Below are 13,789 nucleotides of genomic sequence, written 5' to 3'. Positions count from 1 at the left end.
TACAATAACTAAGATTTGGTAACATCCTAAGTGCCCATCAGTAGATCAGTGGATAAAAAAGCTATGGCACATTTATACCATGGAATACTATGCAGCAGTGAAAAGATTATCTTACCCTTTGAGACAACATAGAGGGACCTGGAGAATAATATGCTAAGTGAAATAAGCCAGTCAGAAAAAGACAAGTCTTACATGATCTTACTCATATGTGGAATCTAATGAACAAAATAAACTGATGAACAAATGGATCTAGAGACATAGAAGCATGGAACAGGCCAGGATTTCAGAGGGAAGGTGGGGGAAGGTGAGTTGGTGGGAAGAGATCAACATATATGCATAACTCATGGACACAGGCAATAGGATGGTGAAGGCCTGGAGTGGAGGGTGGGGGCAGGCTAGAAGTGGTCAATGGGAGTTTGGTGATATATGTAATACTTTCAACAATAAAGACATAGTTTTTTTTAAAAGCAGCAGATGGAGTCAGTGTGCCCCTCCAAAAAAAATTAGCAACATGTTATATCTCATTTATGTATATTTTCTAATAGTCCATACACACATCCATCCATTCATCACCATCCACCATCTGTCCTTCTATTTGCTTGTTAACTCAATATTAAAATGTTTATTTTAATATTCAATTTAAGGTGGTTTACTTTCTTATTTGTACTTTTCCACATTCTCTGAATTTATAATGAACAGTTATCTTTTTATACATCAATAAACACATTCTTTTAAAAAAATAGGTAAAAGATTTAAACAGACACATCATCACAGAAGATATATGGATGGCAAATAAGCACATAAAAAGATGCTAAGCATCATTAATCATCAGAGAAACATAAATTCAAACCACAATGAGATATCACTACTTATTAGAATGGCTTTAAAAATGACTACATCAAATGCTGGTGAGAATGTAGAGTAACTGCAACTCTCACACATTGTAAGTAGGAGTGGAAAATGGTAAAGCCACTTTAAAAAACAGTTTGGCAATTTTTAACATTAACCATGCATTTAAGATACAATCCAGCAATCATTTTACTAGAGAGAAATGGAAATGTGTCCACACAAAACCCAAATGCAACTGTTTATAGCAGCTTTATTCATAATGCTCAAAAACTGATAATAACCCAAAAGTCATCCACTGGTAAAAGCTGAACTGTGGTACATGCATATAGTGGAATACTGAGCAACGGAAATAAACTACCAATAGATGAAAGAACATGGTTGAAATCCCTGGTGCATTCTGCTAAGTGAAAGAAGCCAGACATAAAAGCTGCATACCATGATTCCATTTATATGACTTTCTGGAATGTCAGTGACCTCATCTCAGCACTTACTTACTAAAAACCTCCCGGAGTGTTTGGCTGTCTGCAGAACAAATCCACATTGCTTCTCCTGGGATGCAGTGCCCTCCACACCCTGTCACTAATTCACTTTCCCAGTTTTCCCTGAGTTCTCCCCAAAACTCTGTTCAAGTCAAGGTGGACTGTTCCATGTCCACATAAAAATTTTATATCCACATATAAATGTCATTCTGACCACTGGCATATCGGGCCTAAGCTGGCAACCAGACATCGCTCTGGCTGCCCGGGAGCCCTCGGGGGATGTCCATCTGCCATCTTAGGCCCACTCCCGGGTGATCCAGCCTAACCTGGCAGTCAGACATCTCTCTGGCAGTCCAGGAACCCTCGGAGAGCAGGCCTAAGCCGTCACAGCAGGAGAGGCTCCTGCCACCACTGCTGCACTTGCAGCCATTAGCCCGGCTTGTGGCTGAGAGGAGCTCCCCCTTTGGGAGCACACTGACCACCAGAGGCAGCTCCTGCACTGAGCGTCTGTCCCCTGGCAGTATGTGCGCATCATAGCTACCAGTCATTCCTGGTCATTCTGCCATTAGGGTCAATTTTCATATTACACTTTTATTATATAGGATGTTTCTCAGTCCTTATTACACTATTATAATAAGCACTTACAGAATAATGAAAATCTATTTATACTATGCCTTTAAAATTACCTCCCAAACATCAATTTTCAAGAAGCTACTAAGAGACATCCTCCACAAAACTCAATTTATAAATCCAGACAGAAGATATGAGAAGCATGAAAACAAGAGATCAGTACAGGGAGGAGCTCTCACACAAACAGTGATAGGTGAACTCAGAAAAAAGGGTGGTGAATCCAAACTGGACCAGGTGCAGGCTGTCATCACCATCCCAACTGCCATGTTTCGTTTTCACTTGACAAAATTTACAAAGGAGATACCCTGACAAAGCGAAAAAATAACCCAAAATAGGACATCTCCTCCCCCACCCCCAAAAATAAAAAGAGGAAAGAAAGCAACGAAACAAAAACCCATGAGATCCAGGAAATAGGGGTTCCAGATGAGGAGGAAGGCACAGGCACTCCCCGGATGATGGCTGTGCAGCAAATCTAGAGAGTGTGTCCCCAAGTAAACACATTAGAAGTGACAGACTACTTAATGCGATTGGCTTTGTGGGAAATTGTACTGTCAGGCCATCGGAAAATGTGGAAAGAATGAGCAACAGGTGCAAAGAAAACGAAGCATGTAAAAACAAAGCCATTATTAATTTCAGGTAAACCAAACAGAGGAAGCAAAATTATAGTCAACTTTCAGTGTTCAGCTGTTAATGATGTTTAGACAGGCATAATAATGTCAACACAATATCTGTTTATCTAAAAATTCATGCTGAGATGGTACAGCCACTGTGGACAATAATATAGCAGTTCCTAAAAAAAAAATTAAAGTAAATATATCACCCAGCAATTCCATTTCTGGGTATATACCCAAAAGAACTGAAAGCAAGGTCTCAAAGAGATATCCGTATACCTATGTTCATAGCAGCACTATTCACAATAGCTAAAACGTGGAAGCAACTTTAATTTTTTGATAATCATATGCCTATATCTCAATTTAGAAGTTACCCACCAGAATTTGGGTGGCTGTTGTTAATGGTGTTTTATCTTGCACCTAAGCCTGCCCATATTTATAAGAATTAAAACATCAACAGTAAAAACATTAGAAATAACCAAATAAAGGCTGGGCCATTAAGATACCAAAAAGGGGGGGGGGGGGGAATCAAAGGAGTACATACATGCAAGTAATCATCCATGAACAGATGATTCTTATTTTAAAAACACTCATATAAAATTTAGTAATTATAACATTTTTCATTTTGCATACTCAGTATCTTTTACTTTAAAGAATATTCATCATAGGTTATTTGGCGAACAGCCGATGTAAAAACACTCTACATTAGTTCTATTAAACCCGAAAAATGTCCAGACCAGAGAAAAAGTGAAAATGCCCTAGAACCCTATGGGTGAATTCAGAGGGTTCCTTATAGACAAGAGACAATTATATACCCAGCAAGCATAGAGGACCAGGCTGGCAGTGGAGGTAGAAAACCTAAAGTGACCCACAAAAGGACAAATTGCCTACTGGTCATCAGTGAAAAAAGTGATTCTGCTTTTAAGATATTCACTTTGTAGGAAACTGCAGAAAAACAACTGTTAGATGATGTAAGAAAACTCTACTTTGTTGGTTACGAAAGCCAAAGCATAAGCATTTGGATCAAGGAGACAAGGTTCTACCACAGACTAGCTCTGACAACCTGGGCAGCTGCCCATCTCCTCAAGCATCATTTTCATCATCACTGAAAACTGCTTGGCACATGAGGTGCTCCATGGTCTGAGTCTTTCCTTACCTCCTCAAGAATCATCTCATCACTCCAAGCCTCATTTGTCATTTACCTACAGAAAAGAATCAATTCCTAATCCTCAAAGTGGTCACTATCTCTAGCCTATCCAGAGCCTTACTTTTTACTTCTTTTACCTTAAATACCTCTTCCCTCCCTCCACTACCCCTCTCCCCAACTGCATTCATTTTCACTTATCCTGTAGAACGTGGTACAGACACCTTCCAAACCTACATGGTACCTCATCCCTGAGCACCCATGATTTCCCTACCATGGCCAATGCTGCTATCACAAAGCACTACAAACTTAGTGGCTTACAGCAACTATTATCTCAGAGTGTGTAAGTTAGTTTCTGAGAGGGGTCTCAATGGACTAAAATGAAGTTGTTGGCAGGCAGGACTGGTTTTCTCTAAAGGCGAATCCATTTCCTTGCTATTTCTAGTTTTTAGAAGTCACCCACATTCTTTGGCTCATGGTCCCTTCTTCCATCTTCAAAGCCACATCTCTCTGACCCATTCTTCCGCCTTCTCTCTCCACTTATTAGGACCCATTGATGATCCAAGATAGTCTCCCGTCTTTGGGGCCATTATCCTGCCTGTCTCATTATACTGTACCTCCGATCGCAACTGAAAGTGACTACTTTGTTGTGTGTTTAAAGTTTCTGGATCATCAGTTCACTGGGTACCCCCAGGACCTACACAGAGTAGCAATTCAACAAGTATTTAGTACAAATTAATACAAAAGTAGGACTAATATCTCCCTTCCTGCAATATTTTAATAAATGTATCAAAACACAGGAAACACTCAATAAATAGTAATTTACCTTACCTTATATATGAACTTGATGAAATACTGGGAAGTTAATTTTACTTATAGCATACAAATGAGTGATTTAATCATAAATGTCCTGAGGAATCTTTTTAAATTCACATATATCTGGTATCAGATTTTTTATTTGGAATGTAATCAACTACTAAAAATAATGAACATAGTGACAACTAAACCCTATGTATAGCAGTCCAGATTTTCTTCATATTATTATAATAAATACACATTTTAAGTTTTTATAATCATAATATATGTACATATAAATAACTTATAGTCTGATTTTTGAAATTAATATAATTTTATGTGAAATTGCTAATAGAATATAGCTCAAAGGCAGTTCTCCATATCACCCATTTCAGTCTTCTTAAAAATTAGATAAAATGCTAGAGTATGGTATAAAGGACACCACAAGAATCTTTTATCCATTTTCAAGGAGTTTCATATGAGATATCATACTACCGCAAGGCCAAAATTAATTGCTAAAATTAGAGGCTCAGGAGTGTTTATGCACGCTTTATTAGACAGGCTAATAAATTACCATTAATGCTATTGGGCACTGCTCTCAGAAGAAAACAACCTAATTCTACACCTCTGCCAATTACTAGCTATAAGGCTTGGGTAAATCATCTTAATTCTCCAATTGTGTGTGTGTGTGGGGGCGGGGGGGGCTCATCCCTAAAATAAGTTGTTTGGACTAAAAGTAAAGGACCCATTTCAGACTGACCAAGGGTCCTTTTAAAACTACATAATCCATCACATCACACAGATAATAAAACCTGCTAGAAGAGTTCCCCCATTCTCACCTATCCCTAGCTTCAAATTTGGCTTCATTAAGAATCCCTGCTTGGAAATGAGAGGTAACTGATGGGAGTGCATGAGCAGAGAGCAGAAAGCAAAAAGGTCGAGGAGTACTGATGTGGAAGCTTCCGGAGATCACACCCAGCACTGAGCCCCCGTTAGTCCATGCTTCACAATGCAGAGTTTCTATCCGGCAGCTCTGGTTGCTGCAGTTCAAGAAAAACCAGAACAGAGCCAGCGGAGATACTGGGAAATGTAATGAGAGAATACAGGGAAGGAGCACTATCACAGAAAAAGAATCATCTTAACTTTAGGAAATTGTGGCTACTAGACAAAGGCAGAGAAGTTTCACAAAAATCTTTTTTAACCTACAAATCATAAAGAGCAAGGACAGGCTGAAAACCTAAAGGATAAAACATCTGATGTAGAAGGCTAACTTTAGCAGAAACAAGATATTTTACTTCAAACAGAAGTAACACACTACAGAATTCTTTTGTAGAAGAAATGGTACAGATGAAAAATATGCTTCTCATAAAAGATTAGAAGAATTCACTAGTGACAGATTTACTTACAATAGTTTACATTAAAGATAGCGAGGATCTAAAAAATGTAAACGCTTAGCTTTTAAGGAGATTTATATTATAAAGGCAACAGATATAGCTTAAAGTAATCAATCTAAATAGCTTATAGTTATCTTGTAGCACAAAAACATGGCCACCCACATAACTGCCTTGTTTAAATATTATTTTAAAGATGTTAAATGATACTTGGTATTTTAAGCTACAAGATATGCTGGTTAATCAAGTGTGCATGTGCTTAGAATTGGTCAAAAGAGTGTTTGAACATAAATACATGTGTCTCTTTTTTAAACTTGAATGGAAAAGAGCATCTCAGAAAACCCACAAATATGTGTTGCTAAACTTTGGTATACTTAAAAGGTGACCTTTATTTACAGGTACTTAAATAAATATATGTATCTTTTTTAAAGCAGAAAATAATGGCAGCATCAGTAGCTTGAGTGGCATGTAGAAAACTTACACTGAAACAATATTTAAACTTTTCAATGGGTACCTTCACAAGGTAATTTTGTTCTTTGGTAAATAAAGTAGGATTTAGCTGGGAAATATATTAAGACACCCCGTGGGAAATGCAGTAGATTTAATGAAGAATTTGTCACTGCAGATATCTCTCTGTTACATAGAGATTGGGATATCGTCAAGCACTTTAAAAATTCAACCCGTGGGATTTAAGAAGACTGCTGTAAGCTGCTAATACCACAGGCTCAGGAAGCTCAAGAGAGAGCCCCAACCCCCTTGCCCATCCCATGATGCCTGCCCTTGACTTTATATAACCCAAAGGAGCAGTTTTCTCTTCGGCTGCCATTGACAGCAAGTAAATATATAAGACCACAGAGCTATCCTCGTGAGAGGATTCATCCCACCACATCCTATTTCCTTTTTAGCTAAGTCACTACCTGACATTCGGCCTTCATTAGCCAACCAACATTAGATTGTAACTCGAATGCTACTCTGCACCTTTCCCAGTTTGCCAAAATCTACCCTCAAAACCCTTCTGTTATGCCCAGAACTCCATTCTGTGTTGGGAAGACTCCACAGATCAATCCCTTCACTTTATCTTAAGGAAAATTGGTTTCCCTAGGGCCATCAATTCCCCTGAAAGCTTTCGCCTGAAGTTTTTTTCTTGTTTCTCTCAGACCCTATATTCCTCAGGGCAAGGAGGGTCCTCTTCTTTGCTTTCCATTGTTAATTCCGGCCACTGTTTTCTCTTCCAGGCAAAAGTCTACTCTTTCAAAGACTTTTATCTATTATGGTCAAATCCTCACCTCTAGGTCTGTGGTCACTGCATATGGTTATAAAGGTTGCTCACTGTCTCAACAGGTAAATGGTGTCTGAAATCCAACTCAAGGTCTTCTGAGCAAGCCACAGGCTCTGGTGAGGGACTGCATCACCAGGGAAAAGGACATTAGAGATGTCATTATGGACTAGAGGTAACCCTGGTCTCTACTTCCTTAAAACACCCTCCTCTGCTCTGTCCCCTATGTACATTCTTTCTTCTTGTCTCTGAGTAGATGAACATTGCTGAAGAACACTACACAGGTCTATCTTCACTATGCATGTATTATTATAAACCACAAGTAGGCACCGGCACTGTCCTGCAATAATGTAAAGACCCCTAGGAAGCTCTCTGTCTCACACACCAGAATTCTGACTTTATATCTGATCTTCTTTCTTCAGATATAAAATCTGAAGTCTCACTGACAGCATGCCTCACAGATCATAAAGAAAGCAGAAGCACTACACAGAGATCCTTTCATCTTCCTATCACTAAGGCTCCAATCCACATTGTCTACTCTTCCCCTCATTGTCCTTCCTGTCCTAATGGAAAACACATCCCAGCTCTTACCGAACCAAATTGTCCAGATTTCGCCTTCTAGTCTACTCTAGGACTTTCCTTCCTCTTACTTTGGTCTCTATCTTGAATCACCAGTCTCGCCTCTACTGGATCATTCCCATGAGCATAAAACCATGCTCTACCATGTCCCATTCTAAAGAAAAATCAATGACCACACTGAGAAACAACAAGCCCTCCAGGTAGTACCCAATCTCTCTGTCCTCTTCACAACAAGCATTTCTAATGTTCTTTCCACAACTTGGTTCTACTTCCTCACCTTCACCTCATTCTCAGAAATGATCATTTTAAGTGTAGAGAAATCTCATCTTAGCTGTGCTAAGTAACTTTAAACATGTCACTGAAACTTGTCCGAGCCTAATAGCATCCAATCCAAGGGTGGGCAAACTTTTTGACTCGAGGGCCACAATGGGTTCTTAAACTGGACCGGAGGGCCGGAACAAAAGCATGGATGGAGTGTTTGTGTGAACTAATATAAATTCAAAGTAAACATCATTACATAAAAGGGTACGGTCTTTTTTTTTTTTTTTAGTTTTTTTCATTTCAAACGGGCCGGATCAGGCCCGCGGGCCATAGTTTGCCCACAGCTGAATTAGACCATGCATTCTTAATGGAGGCAGTAAGTAATTCTTTAGAAGGGTAAGGTGGAGGATGGGAATGGGAAAAAATTGACTCTTTCTATGTATAACGCACAACTATAAAGTACAGAAACAGACATACAGTATACCCATAGTATTAAAATTTCATGAAGGAAGGTACCTAGAAAAGGCTTCTTAGGGGGTTAATAATATTTTTTAAAGGTTGGGAAATACTGGTTTAAATGAACCGTAAGTTTATGTACAACTCTTAAAGTTCCTTACTTCTATCTTCACAACAACAATGCCAAGAATTCAAAAAATGCTAACGATAAGTTCACATACTTTGTTTAAGAAGGCAAGGACAGATTTGTACATTTTAGAAAGATCTCCAAATAAAACAGTTAAAACCTGTAAATGCCACTGTATTTAAAAGAGAAAATCCTCTCAATACATAGAGACCCCAGCTGTCAACCATGAAGGGACCCTGTGAGCCACAGTTTTGTTGAATTTTCCCTGTTTTATAGATAACAGTTTACCCAAATCATGTGGTATTTTGTTACAGCAGCCTGAACGAACTAAGACACTAACGAAGAAAGTTACATATTCTCATAGTTTCATCTAGTAAGAAATATTTAGAGTATCTATACTGCATTCAATAAATCAGATAATCAACTAGTTTATAATTAATGTACATAGAAACTGCTTGAAATGACTATAGACAAACGATTGACAGTGACTCAGCCTTCTGCTATTCTCACCAGTATCACAAAACAGACTAAGGGCAGTGGGTTTCTAAGGAAGACATCAAAAGATAGAGCACATGCCCGACTGGTGTAGCTCAGTGGGTGAGCGTCGACCCATGAACCAGGATCTTTGTCCTCATAGTAATCATACACTTAGATATGATCTCCACTTTAGAACCAAAGAAAGTGTCTCAGTCATTTAAAATAATAAGCTCAAGGGTGGTAAGTCACACAGATAGGAAATGAATATACTGGGATTTAATCAAGAATGGCAGGTACCATAGTGAGTTTACCTTCCGCTCTGCCTGTACAAACCGAGGATTGCCTTAAAGAGGCAAGGCAAAATATGGCTTCTGGAGGGTAAGGGCAAAGAGAAAAATGCATAGCAATTAATTATCTATAAGATAATATTTAAAACATAAAGTTATATTACCTCATTTCCTTTACAATATTTCACCACCAATCACTACATGTGTATATATGTATATATGAAAGTATGTGTGTGTATACACACGTATGCCTATAGTACTACAATTGTGCGCGCACATACACACACACACACACACACACACACACAAACAGGCACTCCAGGATTAAAATAACTTTTCAGACCCAAAAAGGCACCTACACTCCAAAAGTTACTATGAAGGTATTTTATCTATTGTTAACTCAGTACTAAAAAAAAAAAATTTGTTAATTGGCATTAAGAGATGTAAAAGAAAAAATATCACAGGTTAAGAGTAGTGGCCAAAATACATCAATTAGGTTAAAATGTTAGAGACAGGCCTATTGTATATAGAATCCAAAATATCAGGAGCTAGTTGTGTTTCAGAATTGAAACTTTTTTGCACATTAGAAATCTATTATGAATGTATCTATATGACTTATTACCTCTAAGTAGGATGAGAAGCAGCAAACACATTAATATGTCTGCACTTAGGAACAAGGCTATTCACACCAAGAAGGATAAATAAAGACAATAATAAATGGTTTCCTGTCAAGCCAAAGCTTTCTGATATCTCAGCATATTGGATTTTGGCACTGCAGATAAGGGACTATGGACCTGCAACTGTGAGTGGCCAAGTTACTTAAGCCAATTGCAATTCACAGAAAACATTTCCTTTGAAAGCTGATATTAAACTTCACATATTATCCCACAATCACAATATTCCACTGGCAAGTATAATAACCTTCACCCCTCCAACACTTGGCTACCAATGGTATATGTTCAGAATTGAGTGGAATCTAATGAGCAAAATATACTGACCAACAAAATAGGTCCAGAGGCATGGAAGCATGGAACAAACTGACATATCTCAGAGGAGTGGGCAAGGGATGGGAAGAAATTAGCCAAAGAACTTAAATACGTATGTGTATACACAGCCCATGGACACAGGCAATAGTGTGGTGAGGGCCTGGGGGGTGGTAGGAGTTGGGTGGAGGGAGGCAAAGGAGGGGAAAATGGGGGACATCTGTAATACTGTCAACAATAAAATATTTTTTTATATTTATAAAACAAACAACAAAAGAATACAGCTGGGAGGCAGGAGGTGGGCCATGGTGCAAGGCCTCCCAGCGGTCATTGCAATGGCCACATACTAGGGAGTGTTACATTATTCACAGCAGAAGCCCCATATCTTTAATCAGATCTGGCTTCTCAACTCAACACAGGTAAGAACCAGTAAGTGGAATCACACGGAGCAGTCACCAGCAATAGCTGGCATTCTGACAGCAAAGAAGAAAGGTAAAGAAGGTAAGAGCCTTGCTACCTAGACAAAAAGTCTTGGATTCCAATCTCGGCTCTGTCTGTATGAGCTGGGTGACCTTAGGCAGTCCTGAACTTCTCTCTGCTCCAGTTTCATCAGCGACATAGTGTTGAGGAAAACACTGCCTGTCTCCTGTGGCTGTTGTGAGGATTAAATGAAATAATGCCTGTGAAGAGTATAGCACAGTGCCTGACAATGAGAAGATACTCAATACAATTTACACAGTAAAAATAAAGCACAAAACTCACAAAGCATAGCAGCCTGAATAAACTTACTACCAATTCTTCAGAACTCGAAAGTGATCATAATTTCGTATAGAGAAATCTCATCTTACCTATGCTACGAAACCTTAAACTTGCCATTGAAACTTCTCGGAGCCTTGTAGCACCGATTAGACCATGCATTCTTAAGGGAGGCGGTAAGTGGTTCTTTGGCAGGGTAAGGTGGACAGCAGTGGGGGGAAGAAATGACTCTTTTTATGTATAAAGCATAACTATAAAGTACAAAAACAGACACACAGTATAACCATGGTATTAAAATTTCATGAGGAAAGGTACTTTAAAAGGCTTCTTAGAGGGTTAATAATAATTTTTAAAAGGTTGAGAAATACTGATTTAAATGAACCGTAAGTTTACATGCAGCTCTTAACCATCCTTAATCCTATCTTTACAACAATAATGCCAAGAATTCAAAAAAATGTTTACTATAAGTTCACGCACTTTGTTTAAGAAGGTTAGGACAGATTTGCATATTTTAGAAAGATCTCCGATTAAAACAGTTAAAAATTGTAAATGTCACTGTATTTAAAAGAGAAAATCCTCTCAAATCAAAGAAACCCTAGCTGTCACTCATGAAGGGACTGCCACAGTTGTGTTGGATTTTCCCTACTTTATAGATGACAGTTTACCCAAATCATGTCTAGATATGAATATACTTAGTTTTTTCCCTCAAAATGGGGAAAGAAACTAGAATAAGGACAACTATTTGTAACCACCATGAAGTTGGAACACTGTGGCTGTCTTCGCTATGATAAATGAAAGATCACCTTGGAATATAATTCATTTTTAATTGCCTCTTCCATCTAATCTAACTACTGCTGGAGTCTGTCATAAAATATTTACAAAGTAAAAGCAAAAATAAAGAATTGGGGGTGCTAAATAAAGCAGGCCACACATTTCTACGTGATCAAGTTTTGGGGCATTGTTTACAACAAAAACAAAGTCATAACTTATATGTGAATTTTGGGAAACAGATAAAGTATGATTAAGGACTCTCTTAGTGTTACAGCTGTCTTTTTAAAACAAACATGATTGACATACAACCTTGTATTAGTTTTAGGTATACAACATAATGATTTATGTATTTATTGTAGTGTGATTAGCATCGATCACCACAGTTACAATTTTTCTTGTAATGAGAACTTTTAAGATCTACCCTTTCACAGCAACTTTCAAATATACAATACAGTATTGTTAACTATAGTCACCATGATGCACACTACATTCGTTTTATAACTGTAAGTTTGTATCTTAAATCTGTTTTTAATTCACCTGCTTCCCAGCCTTGGATTCAAATCCTTTCTACACCCAAATACCTTGTTACAACAACAACAAAAAACAGTTGTATAAAACGCTAGAAAGATCAATGTTATAGCTATTTTCTGCTTTAACCACTTATGAAGTTTTGTATTTGCAACCCCAGTCTTATTTCCTCCAGAATCCTAGGTTTTTCATGCTCATATACCACCCTCTTAATTTTGAGTTTTCCAAAACTTCACTTTAGAAGTTGTAACTAAAAATGGCATTCTAAAATTGTATAAAACATCTTCATGTAAAACTGTTATTAAATGCTTGACCATACTTTATTACCAGTAATACACATCAAAAAGTGTTCTAATATTATCCATTTTATTCACAGAAAAACAAATGTGTTATGATATCTTTGATAGCTTTCAGGCAGCTGCATTTGCATATGTAAAGATGTGTGTGAAACCAAATTCCCTTAGGCAAGGTGCTTCCTGCAGAATGCTGAAGGTAAACACATTTTGACTGATGGTGAATATAAATATGCTCTCTTAAACAGATGCTAACCACTGTTTATAGGTCCTCAAATCCTAGGTCTTCAAGTGACAGAAAAATCTCTCTTATAAACCCACATGCTATTTTAGACTGTTCCAAACATACTGACTAGACAGAGTAATAATATATATATATATATATGTATTAGTTAAGCCCTGAATACACACAGAATAGTTCAGGAGTCTAGAGTTGGATCCATGTGTTCTCAGCCTCAACTGAGGCAATCCGGTCAAACAGTCCACTATTTTAATGATCATTAGGATTACTATCATCCTAATGAAGCTGTGCATACCTGAGTATTCCTTAGCATCACGCAGCTACAAGATTTACTCTAGGTAACACCAAGGAGACCAAAAAAAAAAAAATCAGAACACATAAATAATCACTGGCAAGGTTTAGACTTATTTAAGGAAAATCTCCATGTACTAAGTCAAGGAATGATAACACTCAGAATAGCATAAAAAAATTTTAATCACAATAAAATGTACTTCTAGTAGTCACACATTTTGACATGTTTCCATGAGAAAGCCAAAGCCATCAAATTCTCAACCTGACAAGACACCGTTACCTGCCAGGGCTTCAGCGTTTACCTTTGTTTGAGATTGATCCACGATGCTTTCAGATACTCGGTGGTTTCCTTCACATTCCTCGTGTCATCGCTACCATAATCCCCCAGCAGCTTCTGCAGGATGTTATCAAATGCCATCACGATCCCGTCTCCAGGACCCAGTTCTTGAAGCAGTATCTAAGGTGCAATTTCAGGTGCCATTGTTAGACTTGGTCACTCAGTAACCAGTATTGCCAAAACATTGTTCCTCCCAGCAGGTTTTAATATGTTTTAGACACAGATAT

At 38.0% G+C, this 13,789-nt stretch overlaps 1 protein-coding gene across 2 annotated transcripts in view; it reads right to left on the bottom strand.

Moving 5' to 3' along the window:
• The window catches only part of UTRN (utrophin), a 461,667-nt gene that overhangs the window by 228,481 nt on the left and 219,397 nt on the right, over positions 1–13,789 (bottom strand). For both annotated transcript variants that reach the window (XM_015558521.1, XM_006755401.2), the window contains one exon: positions 13,528–13,682. In XM_015558521.1, the coding sequence (XP_015414007.1) occupies positions 13,528–13,682 (155 nt within the window). The remainder of the gene's footprint in view (positions 1–13,527; positions 13,683–13,789) is intronic.

Source organism: Myotis davidii, unplaced genomic scaffold, assembly GCF_000327345.1.
Source record: "Myotis davidii unplaced genomic scaffold, ASM32734v1 scaffold292, whole genome shotgun sequence".
Lineage (NCBI taxonomy): Eukaryota > Metazoa > Chordata > Mammalia > Chiroptera > Vespertilionidae > Myotis > Myotis davidii.
Note: the sequence above shows the minus strand (reverse complement) of the source record. Positions and strands in the feature narration are given on the sequence as shown.